The sequence below is a fragment of the Synchiropus splendidus genome, chromosome 14, assembly GCF_027744825.2.
Source record: "Synchiropus splendidus isolate RoL2022-P1 chromosome 14, RoL_Sspl_1.0, whole genome shotgun sequence".
Taxonomy (NCBI): Eukaryota; Metazoa; Chordata; class Actinopteri; order Syngnathiformes; family Callionymidae; genus Synchiropus; species Synchiropus splendidus.
In genome coordinates, this window is record NC_071347.1 from 3,945,242 (window position 1) to 3,961,774 (window position 16,533).

Genomic DNA, 16,533 nt, shown 5'->3' on the forward strand with positions numbered 1-16,533 from the left:
AAAGAAATGGTCACACCTATTTATTTATTCATTTATTTTTAAACCAGACGTTTTCATAACATAAGTATGCTATGATAAATAACACTGCATGTTCATGTGCAGATAACAAAAACACACATTACTATTGATCATTGGTATTTCAGGGTGACAACAGCCATAGATAACATTTCCTGCTGAATGTCTCAGACTGGCATTAAGTTAAAGAGTTAACTTTGCTGTCCACACATAGCCTGATATCACTGGAGTACGTCCTGTCCTCTTCTTCCTCTTCCTCCATGGCTCCATGCTGAGGTGCTGAGTATGGCTCACTATCGCTGGGCGTCCACATCTCCGTCTCCACATCCTCATTCTGCAGCCACTTGGATCCAAAAGCAAACGTTTTCCTTGAGAACACAGACATGATGTTACGGACATAGAATCCACAATTTAGCAGCAAAGCAATAAATGGGAGGTGGTTGGATTGTCAAGCTCTCATTCAGTCGTTGAACTGAAAACAATCCCACCAATGTTAAGTTAAATACAAGTCAAGGGTTTGCACTAACTAAAAAAAAAAAAAAACAATCATACTTGCAGTACAAAGTTGCACCTGCACCAGTCACAACAAGGATGACAGCCAGAATTGTCAGCGTCATGGGAAGGGCTGTGAGAGACAAAGACAATGTGTGTCAGCAACTGCTGCAAGAACGTTTCATTCAAACTGTTACAGAACCTGAATTTGAATGATCAGGCTGAAAGCATTGGCATATTTGTGTTGGTCCTTTAGTGTATGGCTGCGCAAAGATCCTCCGCTCGCAGCATATTTTCTCAAACTTGTGTTTCAAACCGCTCATTTTTCTTCTCTGTCGAGTGACTACAAGTTTGCTTTGAAAGTATCGAGGCATGCAAATTGTGAGTAACAATGTTTAGATCATTCAAAGCATGCGCAAGATTCTTATCTCTTATTGCCTGTTATTATGGTCTGTTTCAGCCTCAGCGGTACAAACAGCTTATTGAAGTGTGTTTAGCTTAACAGCCAAGTTAGGAATCTGCCCCAAAACCCATAGTCAAAACACAGATAACGCATGATTCATAGCACATCTGACATGTTTGTACGGCTCAGAAAAACTTTTCTTTGTCAGTGGATTTAGGACACAAAAGTGAAAAATTCTATTTCAAATTCTGTAGCAAGGTGATCTGTACTCACTTCTTAAATTGTGTGCTCCAAAACTGATCTGCAACTGTTCATGAACAGATGCTGTACTGTGCAACAGTAGATTTAAAAATCTATTTCTCTTACAGTGGTTTAAAGGTTACTAAAACTCAGCCATTGCAACAGTGTTTCAGTCCCATCAGTTCATTTCCCCCGTTTTAAAAAATCCTTCACCCTTCATCATGTGCATCAAACTCAGTGGAAGTGACGTGAATGTGATGAAGGGTGGGAAAGCAGATGTACGTTTAAAGGAGAAAAACAAGTTGGTGGTGAACCACAAGGTGCTAAAATTGGCCTCCAATAGATCACATTGCGTTAAGACTATTTCCTGTTGAAGACATGCCAGTGATAAAACACTCAATACACATAGGTGAAGTCCAGTCGCAGATAAAAAAAAATGCATGTCAAACTTTGGCCACTTGCGTGAGTGAGTTCGACACCCAGATCTGGAGCCAAATCCCTTCCATCCGATGCTTTCTGTTTGTTCTAGAAACGTCTCACTGCCTGACATGTTCCTCACTGCTTCATGGTTCAAGGCCTGAAAATGGGCCCCTGTTCTCCCTAGTGATTACAACCCTCCCAGTCATGGACGTACACTGTGCAATCATCCTCCTATAACTTTCATCCTCCAGGCTCATTCCTCCCTTATCTGTTCTCACTCCATTACGAGGCACGTTACATTTCCATCTGTGCACAACCCTGTCTATTATTCCTGCAGCAGCGATCACTAACATTTAGACTGATCGTTCACCCACAGCACATGACGACAAACAACTTCTTCCTGTCACCTTGATGTTCAAAATAAAACTTGCTAATATGTAGGTGTATAATGAATATGATATGGTGATGGAGAGATGGGGTTACGTCATGTTTGCTGTTGATGGAGTGACCAGTTGTAAAAGTAAGGAGGAGGTGGAGGAGAAGCTGAATCAGTGGACACGCCAGAGAGGCGATGAGAAGAGTGCAGGAAGGGTGGAGAACTGTGTCATTCAGTATCTTGGTCACCATGTTGTGTGCTATCTTTCAGTAGATGTTGATATCTGTATCATTCCTCTTGTCAGAGTAAAGCTAGCGTTGATCACTGTTCCAGTTTGCTGCTTTACTGGCCCTGCTCTCCAGTGAGAAAAGATGGCGCAGTATTGGTCAGGTTTAAAAATCCTCATAACACTTAGGTATCAAAATGGTGATTCAAGATTGTATTGGACCACTAACCTCCGAAGGAAGACTTTGGAGATGTGAGTGACGGCGGCAGGACAGGTGTGGAGGACACCGTGGAGGTGGAAGCTGGGCTAGAAGGAACTGAAACAGGAGAGGGGGTCATGGAGGACGTGGCTCCTGTGAAGGACGAAGTTGTGTTTTGCAGGGACTGAAGGGGAGTCGGTGGCAATTCAGGACCAGATGTTGCCTTTTGATCGTGAGCTGTTTTAAGAGTAGTATGATGAGGATAATTCATGTCCTCAGGCCCTCTTGAAGGTAAGAATCTGGTCGTCGATCTGAGCAGATGGGTCACATGTGTTGAGGCTTGGGTCGCTGCCAACGTCCAGGTGGAAACCGCTGATGACGCCGTGGGAGCTGCAGGAAGAAACACGTGATGTTGTGAGACTTTTGCTATTCCAAAAAAGAAACGCCAAGAAGAGAAATGTACCTGGAGGGTTGAAGCAAAACGCGGCGAACAATTTCGATGGAGATGCGAACCACTTAACCACACCAGTTTTTCCACTCCCGCACTTTTTATCGCTTGTTTTCCGAGGAACAACAGCCACCCGTTCCTCCACCCAGCCAAATCTGTCAGGTTGGAAAGTCATCATTCTTAAACAGGCTCGCACTGATTCCTCGACGTTATTTATTACATATTTACGACAGCAGGGCTTGTAAAACTTAAACATAAGGCAGCTCCAAGGGAACAATGTCCCTCATGCTGTCCAAACATGTTCCAAACAACAATGACAAATGTAGCATTCAACTCTTTCATTATGCTGACACATACCAGTGGCTCTGCAGCTCCTGATCTGCTGGATTAAGCCTGCAAACTGAGCGTGTGCAAACCTACCACCCGAGCGTCTTTAGTTTCCTATATGAGCTGCTCGTATGAGGTGTCAAATCTGCTCTCTTGGTGATGCCTCGAATGGCATTTAATGTCATCAAAGACCCTCAACCTCGACCTGTCAGCAGAGATGCTGACTAAACAGCACCTTGTCTTTGCATTATTTGAAAAGTTCTTCAGTGACTTGTCTTACTGACATTATCATGGCATAAAACATTGTTAGTTGATCGGTTGAAGAAATGCTTGTTGGACCCGGGGGCCACATGCGGCTTCCAGCCTGTACTTTTGTGGCACCTTGAAGGAATATGGATCCAAGTACATTTTCAAGTATTTCCCTGCCGTTTTTTTTTTTAATCATCTCCTTTATAAATTATTTTTTATTATCTATTAATTTCATGATTTCTCAAAGGTTTCCAAGTCCCTAAAGCTATCAAAAGTTTTGGTTAATGCTGAGCAAACAGTACGCTTTTGCTTTTTCCTTTCCCCAACAATTGAAATACTTGGTTGAATAAATTGCAAAATTGCATTCTTCTTAATCTCTTACTAGCGATATTTACCACTTAAATAGAAAACATTGCCATAATTATAATGGAGGCTGAGAATCCTGAAATAAACTGGATATCAAGTGAAAATGTTTGTATATATTTTACCGTATTGTATATATATTATCATGGAATAATTCCATTCTCGCATACAGTGGTTGATATTTTTTTCTGTTTCGTCCTTCTCACCGTATCATATTATTATTGTTTACATCTGTCTTTGGTCAGAGAACGGCCTGCTAAATTGAATGGGCCACCCGTGTGCTACGGTGTAGCATCTGTCATATTTGTAACAGCTTTGGTCTGTGATTTCAGAGGAGCCCATGCGATGCAGGGGAAGGTGAACAGAATCTGTTCAGAAAGCTGCGTGTGTTTTTAAGGGGCCTTGGTCTAAATCTTCATGATGTCAGGACACACTAGCTCAAGTTTCTCTCCTTTTATGACCAAACCTTGCGGGTGCTTAGTCGGAGCGCGTGACCTCTGTTTTCCAGAAATCTTTCATTCACATGAAATCACTGGAAATGATTATGGAGGAGAAACCTGCAAGCCAGACGGCCCCTGGGGCCAGCCAGTATGATGATCTACATTTTGGTTTATTGGTGTGAAAACGCCATTGAAACATCATTACGTCTCCTCCGTACTTGCATGTTTCCAGTCCTTGGTCCACAGCCTGCTGCATTTGGGCGAGTGTTGCCATGGGAACTCTGAGCGACAGGCATGCAGCTTGGGCAGTGGTGTAGTTGAAGGTGTACATATCATCTTCGATCAGCAGGAAAACCCCATGGCTGCTAGTGCCTGCTCAAGACAGGGAAAATATTTTGTGAAACGGGCCCACGGAGACGCTGTCTGTCCTCATATGGGATAATGCTGTGATCATAGCCTGACCCATTGTCTGCAGTGTGGTTTCATCCCAGTCGGACTAGCCGCACGAACACGGCTAGAAAAAAAACAGCCAGAATTCCACACTGATTCAAGTGTCAGGGGCTGCTGGAACAACTGAGAAACGAATTCATGCGCCACCACTTTCAAGTGTGTTAAGTTTATCAGTTTCCACCCGGCTCTCTGCCTTCCTTTCAGAGTCCGAAGAATCCGGACCCCCTACACAACGTTGGCAGATCATGTCAGCTTTTGATTTAACTACCGTTTTGGGGGAAATTGATCACAATTTTTTTTTTCTGCTGAACTTGCAATTTATATCAGTGAGGAAGTGGGTTTGGTCACTAAGTTCCTCTTTGATATGAGCCCTATAGAGGCAGAACAGAATCCGAGAAATTAAATGCATTTTTAAATTTTGCACTTTCATGCTTTCATTATCATTTATTTTTGTTGTTGCTGTGTTTTGTAAATGTAGAAAACATTTGAAATTAACATTTTATGGGATTGTGTTATTTAAATTATTTGTCATTTAAATCAATTTAAACACCTTTGTACAATACATTTTTTTAGATTAATATGACAATTGTACACGTCTTGGGCAAATCTCAAAATATGTTCAGCATTCCAAAACAATATATGAGATAAATTATTTTTTTTCTTTATTTCAGTTAAGCAATAACTGAGTACTCTCACAAACAAGCAAAAATAAGTAAACAATTTAAGTAACATTTTTCCCTTGAAAGTCAAACTTACCTTTGGCCAGGCTGCTGGCATGTGTGGAGCAGGTCAACGCAAAGAACAGTAAAAACAATCCATCCACGAATTCCATCATGAGTAAATGCACCTCAGAAAACGAAAGAGGAGGAATGTGGCGAAAAGAGTCAGAGTGTGAATTGAAAAACATTCAGCAAACCTGATGTAAAAAAGAACAGGAAACAGGAAGCTGGGGGTCAAACCTGCCTGACGCCCCGTTGATGAGATAAGGAAGAGACTTGAACTCTTGGCATCTTGACATAAATCACCTTGGGCATTGTTATCAAATCACAGCCCCGCTGCTCACATCACATTCTGTTTCTGACAAACAAGACGCCCAGTACTTCTTATTCAGTAAGTAAGTAAGCTCCAATTTGTCCGCAGCACCAGCCTGACCAACATTACAGTCTTATCTCAATGCTTCACTGGCAGTGGCTCCACGTGAGGAGGTCACTTTTTGCCCACCACTCGAGTATGAAACAGTATATGAAATGATGATAGTATTACACTCTAATACGGAGGGTCACCACAAAGACGAATTTTGCCACTGTAGTTTTTCATGCTGAACACTTTCTCACTCTTATTGGTTGAACACTTTTCTTTACAGCCCACAGACACGCTTCTTATATGGCAGTCACAAAATGCCACAATGTTGAAAGCAAATGCAGCAACACGCAACACAGACGTCTGACTTCTGCATCACCCTGGGATGAAAAGGGAGGCAATAGGAGGGAGTGTTGGTTTCCTATAAGGTGCAGGGACTTTTGGTCAAGGGTGAGGTTAAGTGGTTATAGCCGGGGAGGAGCGTATTAGATTTGTTTGAACGCCATGTCTGTGGGAAGTAAAATTTGCTGAATCAGCAAAAATGGACCGATAGAACAACGGTCATCTCACTCTTTGAGTTGCAACAAAGACAGCAGCAAACTGATTTCGTTGCTTAGATATGTTTGAGATACAGCAGTATTTTGTGTATGGATTCAATTTTTTTTTTTTTTGAATGACCACTCGAAATAGTCGCTTTGAGTTTGAGGTCTTCGTGTGTCATTTGACTTATCCTGTGTTGAAGACAAAAGGCCTTCGCTATATTCTTCTGCGCCTTGCAATCCTGTCACACGTCTTCTGTTCTGTTTGAGCTGCTGTGAATGTGAAACTGACAGAACGGCCCCGAGAATTATTTACAACAGCTGTCACTGCGTGACCAGGTACCCTTGTTTCTACTGCAGTCTCATCATCAAATATCATATTCATCTCCAGGATCAAAATGAGTGCCGCTAGATTTAAACCTCAAAAGTCCCATACAAACTCTGCTAGACTAAAGTAATCTCTCCACCAAAGCCAATGAAAGGGTCCCTGTCTTCTCAACAAGCTCGGGAGAATAAGACAATTCTTTGTCGGCCTGCTGAAAGCCACCTACTCTCAGAGATGTCAACAGAAGCAGCATTTTGGACCAGCTCACATGCATGGAGGCAACAAGAACATCATGCTCTACTTTTTCAATCTCAGCAGACCTTCTGGGAATAAAGGGGCAGATCAAGGCTAAATGGGGGTTTGGGAGGTTAATTGGTCACACGTCCCTGACCAGCCAGACCACGCTCCCTGGGTGACCAGAAAGGATCACTTGGCGACACAACTTCATTAGGGAACTATGTGCTCCTTGTCTGTGGATTTTGGACAGGAGTCCAAAAGCAATTATACTTCTACATTTTTTTTTTTTTTAACGCAGACTGATCGTAAAAGTCCCCCTTTTTTACACCCCCCAATTACTGTACCTGGAATTAGGAAGGGTTGGACTGAAGTTCAAGCTTTGAACGTTTGCTTTTGTGCAATACAGAAGTGTAGTCCATTATTTCCAGTCAGAGGTCGCCACAGTCAGTCAGCCTCCTCCACCTTTTACTGTCTTGCCCATCCTCCCTGCTCACTCCTGTCTTCTTTATAGTCAGGCGACATGTGTGAGTGGAACCCAGGGGCGACTGGTAAACTGCAGGAGAGACTCGACAAATCAAATCTAACACTCCATCAATTCACGAATGCAGTCAAGCACAGGCTCATGGCTAGCAAGCTCAGAAACACAAGATGCAAGGCTCAGACACTGAGTCATCATAAAATACAGAGTCAGGTGAAAAAGAACAGAGAGTAATGCAGAGGTCAAAAACTGGGAGTAAAGAGGGGAGCAGACAGGAAGTTATAACTAACTCTAAAATGAAATCGAAGCAGAAGTGAACCATGATACACATATTCTCTTTTCTCACTACTGTATGTGTCCAAAACTTTCTCCTTCAGCTGACCCTCGGATGTACTTGTTTCTTATTGTATCCTTTCGAGTCACTCCCAACAAAAACCTGTGTATCTTCAAATGTCCTTCTTGTCTTTGTGTCAGAGCTACTGTCTCCGGACCAAACATCACGACTGTCCTATACAGCTTCCCTCTCACTCTCCTCCTGTCACATCTGACAGTCATCTCCACCCATTCCACCCTGTCTGCACTCTCACCTCCTTTAATCTCTTTCCAAACACGTCTGTTTTCTCCTGCCTCTCACTCACATGATTATGTCCTGTTTCTGCTGAGCTTCGTTCCTCTTCTCTCCAGTTCGTACCTGCACCTTTCCAGCTCCTCCTCCAAACACATCCCTGTTCTCACTACAGGTACGACTGCAGGTATACGACTGATCAGAAGATGAGATTTCACAAGAGAGTGTAACTGTGAATGAAGAATTCAATGGAACCTCACATCATTTCTAAAGCAATAGCGCCACCCAGTGGCCACTGAAAAATAGGGCACTGTTTCATCAACCCTGCAATACTGCGTCATTATTCCTCATTTACCATACAGTCAGCAAACGCCATGGTCCGTGCAGACTCTTCCCTAAACTGGTCTGTCAGTCGGTCCATAACAGCAGCAAACAAGAATGGACTGAGATCTGATCTCTGATGTACACCTACCCTCACCTTCTACCCACCTCAGCACTGTCCTCAAACATGTCCTGCGCTACCCTCACTTCTGAGATGAGACACACTCCGTCTGACCTCCACTGTGTGGGACTCACAAACATTATGTTATTTTAAAGAGACAGGCACAAATAGCTATGCCACTGGAACTGAGCCAAGTTACTTACTTTGAGAGCGTAAATGCAGCGCCTTCATTTCCATTGTCCTTATTTAGTTCTACTGAAAATGTGATGTGGAAGCCCTCACTCTTGGTCATGAAGGCGCTTCTGTTTAAAGTGATTTATTTTGTAGTTAGCAACCAAACTTCCCGTACCCACAAAAACTCTAATCTAATCAGTTCTTCTTCCTTTAAACCTCTAAAGATTTATGACTCATCTGTTCCAATGAGGAACATTCCTTCCTAAACAAAAGAGGACCAGTTCATTGTGTTCTTTTGCGACTTCATAAAGATTTTGTATTAATTTAGATTTTTCTTGACACCTTTATGGCTGAGTCAACACGCCCAAAGACAGGTCAAATGAGCGTCCAAATTCCAAACATTAGGGAGTCGTCCACTCTCATCTCAATGGTGCGCAGAAAAGGAAGGATAAAAGGCATCAGTTTGGTGTCTGACAGTGGCACCAGCCGGGGAATCTGGAATAGCTTTTTCTGGTGTTTGGGTTGTCTCTATTCATGAAAGGGAGTTGCTAGTGCCGCGGACAAAAGGCAGACTGTACACTTCAAAGTTACATGCATGGGTGCATTAAAACCTATTAAAAATAACGTAGATATAGAGAGTGGGAGAGGGTGTATTCTTCACCAACTGACCTCATACAGACGATAGCGTGCCCCTCTCACAAACAGGTTAGTCTGCTCACGTTACCCGATTTATAATTCATGAACGTGAGGATGCGACAGGATCCAGAACCCAGCGTGAAACTGAGAACCTCATTCATGTAACTCTTCTGCTGCTCCGACTACAACCTCTTTTTTTAACTCACTGATCAGGCCTGCAATGTCACTCCGAGCCAAGTCCCACACCGACCTCCAGACTGTTGGGAAGAACTCGCTGGACGATGGCCTGTACAAGTCTTTGTCCGTCAGCAGCAGTAACTTCAGCAGAAGCGCTCGCTTTGGAAACGGGGTGGCGGACGAGGTCAAAGGACTGTCGAGAACGCCCAGGAGGCCAGTGCGAGCCGTGAGACCGGTCAGTGCCGTCGGCTCAAACGGATCATTCCTTCAGATCAACCATCTGCAAGGAGAGCTTGTCAGGAAGAGGAAGGTAAAGAAAATGTGGACGCAAATGCCCAGCAAAAACTGTATGTTATATAGGTTTTTTTTCAACAGAGGGAGCTATGAGTATATAGGCAATGTTCTGAGTAGTGATGGGCTGATGAGGCATCGTGAAACAGTGTCCTTATTTTCACAGCCCACTAGATGGCACTCTCTGCTCAAAAATCTTTGAATTTCAACAGCCATTTCAATGAAACTTCCCGCATTTTTAAACCAATAGCGCCACCTACTGAACTCTAAAAATAAGGACAGTGTTTCATGAAGCCTCACTGGGCCATCACTAGTTCTTAGTAGTGATGGGCAGATGAAACAGTGTTCTTATTTTTAAACATCAGTAGGTGGCTCTTGTCTAAGAATTACATTAGGTTTCATTAAAGTGGTTGTAAAGCACAAAGTGCCATCAAGTAGACGCCAAAAATCAGGATGCCGTTTCATGAAGCTTCATCATGAACTCGTGATGGACTTATGAGGCTTCATGAAACCATATCCTCATTTTCAGAGACCAGAACAACCATTTCAGTGACACTTCACATCATTTTTAGATCAAGAGCGCCACCTACTGAGGTCTGAAAATAAGGGCCTCATCAGCCCATCACTATTGCAGCCACAACAATGAACTGAAGTGACTAGACAGGAAGTTCTTTCAAAAAGAGCCAAGCAAACAGCAGTGTGAGGTTCTTGAAGAAACCGTTCCATAAACAAAACATAATCTGAACAGATGATTTTGGATTTGGGTGATTGAGAGGAGCAAACGGAATGGCTCCTACTGAAATGATTTCTGTTTCACGGCCTTTGAATTTATCATGATTATTTAGGCTATTGCCAAGGTGTGTTGACATTCGAAGCATAGATCAAATGGCTGGCCTGCGCCTGGCAGGTCACCAGTCCATCCCAGACTTCTCTAGGACGACAGAGGGAATTCTTTTACCAAGTGGAACTCTGGTGACTAGGAAGTGACCCGGGTATGCGAGGTCTAAAATCCTTATGTTGACTTAAAAGCAAGACGTATGAACCAGCTCACACTGATCCTCAACATTTGAATCCAAAAGGTGCCATCACAGACCCTTAAACAAAACCCATTTCCGTCATCTTACTTCCATGAATGTTTTGTTCATCGTTTTAAAGCCTGTTCCATTTGGTTTAGGAATGTGAGGATCTGAAGAAAGAAAACAGATACTTATCCAACGAGATTCACATGGAACGGATTACCATGCGCACCGAAAATGAGTTGACCATGAGGAACCTCAGGAACCTGAACCAGGAGCTGCAGGCTCAACTCAAAGAGGTACAGCCAATACAGCACGGAACACTGAGAGATATTTAATATTACTTGTGGTGGTGGTCGCACTTCTGGCCTTCTAAAGGCGCTTGATACGTGACACATGCTGGATGGGTTGTCACAGTTACTAAGGGGATGATAGAAGAAGATATCTGGGAGAAGACTGATAGAACATTGCGGACACAACAAGCGATAAATTCCCGTGAAATATGGAATTGTTCCGCAATTTTACAAATCAATGAAAGGTCCCGTATGGAACATTGTATATGTCAATATAGAACATGAACCATGTTCAGGTGCTGTCAGCTCTGTGTTTCTCTTACCAAGTACCATCAGGACGAGCTTTGAAGAATGAGTGTTTTGGATATAAAGTACACTTGGCAATAGTCGGGATTTGACACCTTGGGAGTGAAGATGTGTTTCAGGGGATGTGTTTCTGTATTTTTTTCCGGATGAAAGGTGGCTACCGGAGGCCCAAACAACTGTGTGAGACTCAAAGTAGATCTTCTCTACATTGAGAGAGGTTGGCTAAGGTGATGTACGTCCAACCCTGTGTATGTTGAAGCGTCTCTGAGTTGGCCTGTGAACACCCTACTATTCCCCTGGAGCATCTGAAGGAGGAGCGTGAAGTCTGGGCCTCATTGCTCAGACGGAAGCCCTGTGACCTGGCCTTGGATAATCAGTAGTAGATGAATGGAGGAACAAAGATTGTCTGTAGGAAGAGATGTTATCTTGTTTGTTTTTTTTAATGATGGTGCTTTAAATCTAACTCCAACTTTATGACCTCATAAAGCACTCATCGGTGGAAACTCCCGGTTTACTTCAGACTGATTCTCTCTTGTGCTCACATGCTACTGTTAGTTTGAATCATGAGAAACTGTGAATGAAGCTATTTTTTCTTTGGAGGATCAAAGAACAATGTACTTTTTCATTGATGGAAATGAGAGCTGAGGATCTTCCTGGAGGAATAAAGATGCTCTTCCAAAATGTAGCAGAAGAACAACAAAATGTGGGCAGATATACAGGTACTGGCTAGAACTCCTGGAGTGAAAGGCAAACACTTGGAGCGTCCAAGTAGACAAGCTGGCTCCAAGACACCTCACTACACCTGAATTTATCACTATGAATCAAGCGCCACTTTATGGGTCCATAGGCAGATTTAGTGCACACGTGTTCCTAACGTGTCCCAGAAAAACAAATGCTCTGTTTTGTGCCCTGTGTTTAAAAACTAGCTGAGGCAGAAGCTGTACCAGAGCCAGCAGAGAGCGACCTTGTGCTCACGTGCAGCAGAGCAGGCGGAGGAGGCCAGAGGAGATGCAGAGAAGGGCCGCGCGCTGGCGGAGGCTCGGGCCATCATGAGCCTGCGGGATAAGGAGACAACAGAGGCTGACAGGAGCCAGCTGAGTGAAGAGCTTCAACTTCTTAAAAAGGAGGTGCTTGAACACAGTTTGAAACACGCACCCACCAGGCACAGACTCAAACAAGACCCGGAGACTTTGAGAAGTAACAAACATGAACAGTCATCATGAATTAAACATGGAAACAGACACAGACTGTATCAATAATCCTGCTCAGAAACGCAGTGAACAAGATGAATCTGTCTGTGACAGGTCAGTCCTGCATAGGCTTCCAAGCAAGAAGCAGACTGCTATTGTGACACCTGCTTTGGCTGTATTAAAATGTAAAGCTTTTAACGGCATAAATCAAAGGGCAACATGACAAAAATTGAAATGAAACAGCTATTCAGCGAGCCCCTCAAATGTACAGAATTCTTGATATAAAGGTGCCATGATAGACCAATGGATGAGTCGTGTTCTGTTTCTTCCAGAACGCTGATCTCCAGCTCTCACTGGCTCGAGCGGACAAAAACTACTTTGAAGCTAAGCTGAATCTGGACCGAGTCAGTGGAGAGAAAACAGCCCTAATGGAGGAGAAACAGATCCTGGAAGGCGACCGAGATGATCTTCGACAAAAGTTGAGAGAGCTGTCGGAGGAAAACGTGAAGAACAAGGACAGGTGAGTGCGGACGAGTGCAGGTGATCTTCTTGAAATGAACTTCACAGACCAGGGGAAGCATCAGAGCTCTTTTAATGAGCTCCTCCCTCCAACCTGGGAGTTTCCTGAAATATGAATAATATTATATTACAGATAACCTAAGTATACAGTGTGAGGTTAGTCCTTATGTGTGTGAACTCAAATGCCCCTGATACTGAGTGTCTTATCAGAGCAAATATGTTTTGTCACCGCAAAGTTGACACGTCACCCACCTTAGATGAAGCGCCAGATTCGGGCTCGATAGGAAGTCCACAGTCAGCGCGTGGGACGAGTGAGAGGGAGAGAATAAAGAAGTGCTGTCGAGACGAAAGTGAAAACATGGCACCAGACTCACTGCAGAGTAGCAGCATGCAGGCCTCCCTGGACCTTCTCCTCCATTAAAGCACACATCTCCATCCTTTATTGGCCGCGGTGATCCCTGGTTACTGCCACCTCAAAGAGTGGGAGTCATCAAAGAATAATTGGGAGGTGATTCCGTTCGTGCGAGGTTCGGATGAATCACATGGAAGGAACAACGGTGACCTGTGAATCACTAAACCCTGGAATGTCGCCGCGTTCACTGCTGCGTGTTTTTGGAACTCTAGAGACATCTAGTGGTCATACTATGAACTGCAAGTGTACAATGAAGATCAGCGCATCGTCTCGTTGTACCGTCTGAACCCAAAGGTGTAGTCGGGAGGAGGGTTGATCTCTGGAGCTGCACATACATTGAAACAGTATGGAGATTAATCCGTCTTTTCCGCCAGTTTTCCTCACTCTTTCCATCACCAGGTCCTCTGTAGATGTTGTGTTCTTCAAAGGGCAAAGCATTATTATTCCTGAATCACAATCAAAATAGAATTTATTGCCATGCTCAGTGGGGGTTCCACCAACTAGGAAAGTGCTTCGAAATAAAGTAAAATAAAATAAAATAAAAAAGGCTGATCACAAATTCACCAGTCTGATGGCTGAGGGGAAGAAGCTGTTCCTGTGACAGGGGGTTCTGGTCTGGATGGAATAGCAGAACAAGACCACACAGAGAATCCTCTCTCAGTGTTGACGTTTTCATCACACAACTTAGAGATAGTGTTTTGTTTATTCTTCTCCTGCCCACCCTTATTATCTCTCTTCTCTGGGGGCCGCCCAACCTCGAGTACGATTTGGAGCATCCGAGTCTCCATCCGTGAGTCTCCTTCCGCACTCCCTTCCCTTCTCACGTATGTGTGAGCGTGTCCTACAAAGCATGGATGTATGACTGGTTTCATCCCTACCATGTTCTGCAGTGACTTTCATCATGAGCAGCACTTGTGTTAAAAGAGAGGGCTGCATGGGTTGGAAGAAAAACCAGAGAATGGATGACACAGCTTGAAAGGATGGCACCTTTCAAATAACACTTCATTATCATTGGATCTCAGCAAGAGAACACCGTTACTGACTGAGAGAGTCTTTCATAATGGGATAACCTTTCTGTCGTCCAGATGTGGTCGGTTGCTTGCGTCCAAAAAAGCTTTTACTCTTTGGTGACTCCCTGTGATGACTTCAATGGAGCAACAGTTTTTCAAGATTTATTGTCAACACCTCACTCATCACCCTTGTGAATACGTGACTGGAACAAAACTGGAGTCAAATATAAATATTGTCTAAAGACCGAGACAGACAAATGTACTTGAAACACAACAACAGCTATGCCGTCGATTGAATGAATAGAGTCATCAGCGTCTTTACTGATCTTTATTGCCACCGTAGAACTGAACAGACACACTCAGTACTATTAGTTCGGTCAAAGAATAGCTTCAATTGTCACAGAAATATAGCGCAAATTAAAGACAACGGTAGACTTGGATCATCAACTGCAATTCCTCTTTGCCGAGTAAAAAAAATATCACAACAAAAATGGATGACTGGAAACAAACTTTCTTCCGTCTTAGTTTCTGGCAAAGACTGTCAAAATAAACAACACGACGAAAACAACAAACAAACAACGCACAGACCGCTAACAAAAGCACCCAAAACACTCACATTCACAACAGGTGTGTTATAAAGGGACAGAGATGGTTGGCAGGAAGTCATGAAGGAATACGATGGATGGATGCAAGAAGAAAAGATGGAAGGGAAGAAGGGAAGGGAGGATGCAAGGAAGGAAGACAGACAGATGGAAGGAGGAAAGAAAGGAAAGTGTTGGGCTGATGATGCTTGATGAGACAGAGTCTTCTGTTTCAGACAGACAGACAGACGGACATGTACCTTCTGTGTGCAGTGAGCTGAACTGGAAGCAAAAGGCGACAGCATTAGAGGAGGAGTGCCGAAGAGCCAGACAGGCTCAGCAGGAGGCCGATGCTGAGAGGAGACTGGTGGAGAAGCAGAGACAGGAGAGGACAGCCGAGTGTCTCGGGTGGAGGGAGAAGCACCAGGATCTGGCCGACAAGTTCCGAGCTGAAGAGGACCTCAAGGCTCTGCGCCAGACCAAGGGGGTGAGTGGCTTCACGCTCAGCGAACCAAGCAGGGGTCACTCACTTGCTCGTGCGACTTTTCATCCCAGTGCCAAGCCAACATCAAGAGCTATTTCTTGTGCATGACTGAGAGTGACCAGAGGGTGAAGATTCTCAAAAATCCTGATGGTTCACCGCGGAACTTCACGGTAATTTCAATCTCTCAGTGACACGAAGATTTGACAGTACGGTACCATCCTCACAAAAATGTCCATGTCATTTTGTGATTCAGGAGGGAGATCCAGTTTACCTGTCCACACCAGAGTCCAGCCCAGAGGAGCCCGAAAGGACCTCGTCCAGGTGACTGACCCTCATGTTTCCCAGTGTGAGAGCAACTTGAGCAACTTGAACATGTTTTCTTAGGACCATGTTGAGGGTTTGTGCTCCAAACTTGGGCAGGGATCAGGGTCCCACCCACTTTGATGAGCTGCCCGCCTTCGGAGGAGAGCGCCCTGACTCTGCAGCACACCGCAGGAGCAGGAAGGTGGTGGACTACTTCTGGATCCCCACTGATCAGGAGTAGAGGAGCATGTCAGAGCGCCTCACGGGAACTAAAGACTGCCCCATTAACTCTACCTGAGTCCCTCAAAGTATCCTCTATCTCTGATGGTACTTTATTTTAATAGCACTACAAATACAATGGAGTTGTAAAAGTGATTTAAGTAGCAGTTGCAGTAGTAGTATCAGTAATAAACATGATCAGAAGGAGAACTGTAGACTTGGCTGTCGTACTCGACAATGAAAAAAATCAATAATTGTTGAAAATGTTTTCTTAAACTGCATTTTTCCATTATTTTCAGTGAAAATCTTTGAAACTGTAACTGAACAACCAACTTATAAACATTATATAGATCTGTTTCCTGGTTCTGGGACATTGCTAATGCAGCATCACTTATGATTTCTGGATATCTTTATGGAATGTCACTTCATCTTATACATTTAACAATGAGAGTGCTGCACCAGAGTATTTATTCTTAATTGTGAAAGACTTTAATTCAAGAAAGTAATGTCTAAATTTGAAGTGTACCTGCTGGTGTACGTATATTTGGAATCCTTTTCTGAATAGGGTGAGAAGTTCACCATAGCCACTCCATCCATTTCAACTGTTT

General features: G+C 43.7%; 2 protein-coding genes across 17 annotated transcripts; one reads left to right on the top strand and one right to left on the bottom strand.

Moving 5' to 3' along the window:
* Positions 1-30: 30 nt before the first annotated feature.
* On the bottom strand, positions 31-9,634 carry LOC128771423 (lymphatic vessel endothelial hyaluronic acid receptor 1-like). 15 transcript variants are annotated; one of them, XM_053886853.1, is made up of 8 exons: positions 8,518-9,634; positions 8,362-8,433; positions 5,405-8,067; positions 4,417-4,570; positions 2,835-2,974; positions 2,402-2,761; positions 568-640; positions 31-383 (listed from the first exon to the last, which is right to left on the bottom strand). In XM_053886853.1, exons 3-8 carry the CDS (start codon positions 5,553-5,555, stop codon positions 194-196), a joined length of 1,068 nt encoding a protein of 355 aa, XP_053742828.1. In that variant the 5' UTR covers positions 5,556-8,067; positions 8,362-8,433; positions 8,518-9,634; the 3' UTR covers positions 31-193. The 15 variants fall into 15 exon arrangements, with proteins under 15 accessions (XP_053742828.1, XP_053742830.1, XP_053742827.1 ...); XM_053886855.1 differs by having other exon boundaries at positions 8,351-8,433; XM_053886852.1 differs by having other exon boundaries at positions 8,362-8,443.
* Positions 8,949-16,340, top strand: LOC128771422 (myosin-14). Of its 2 annotated transcripts, XM_053886846.1 has the most exons (9): positions 8,949-9,193; positions 9,338-9,611; positions 10,767-10,907; positions 12,134-12,334; positions 12,730-12,917; positions 15,193-15,406; positions 15,475-15,573; positions 15,657-15,724; positions 15,788-16,340. In XM_053886846.1, the coding sequence occupies exons 2-9, from the start codon at positions 9,345-9,347 to the stop codon at positions 15,945-15,947; spliced, it is 1,338 nt and encodes a 445-aa protein (XP_053742821.1). In that variant the 5' UTR covers positions 8,949-9,193; positions 9,338-9,344; the 3' UTR covers positions 15,948-16,340. The 2 variants fall into 2 exon arrangements, with proteins under 2 accessions (XP_053742821.1, XP_053742822.1); XM_053886847.1 differs by lacking the exons at positions 8,949-9,193; positions 9,338-9,611 and adding an exon at positions 10,596-10,671 and having other exon boundaries at positions 15,788-16,338.
* Positions 16,341-16,533: the final 193 nt, after the last annotated feature.

Bases quoted from the DNA above. Each gene is read 5' to 3' on its own strand.
- LOC128771422 (XM_053886846.1), top strand. From the start codon at position 9,345: ATGTCACTCCGAGCCAAGTCCCACACCGACCTCCAGACTGTTGGGAAG. The intron at 12,918-15,192 runs GTGAGTGCGGAC...TTCTGTGTGCAG, and splicing joins AACGTGAAGAACAAGGACAG to TGAGCTGAACTGGAAGCAAA. The intron at 15,407-15,474 runs GTGAGTGGCTTC...TTTTCATCCCAG, and splicing joins CTCTGCGCCAGACCAAGGGG to TGCCAAGCCAACATCAAGAG.
- LOC128771423 (XM_053886853.1), bottom strand. From the start codon at position 5,555: ATGTTTTTCAATTCACACTCTGACTCTTTTCGCCACATTCCTCCTCTT. The intron at 4,571-5,404 runs GTAAGTTTGACT...TGTCTTGAGCAG, and splicing joins TGCCAGCAGCCTGGCCAAAG to GCACTAGCAGCCATGGGGTT. The intron at 384-567 runs GTATGATTGTTT...TGTGTTCTCAAG, and splicing joins GGTGCAACTTTGTACTGCAA to GAAAACGTTTGCTTTTGGAT.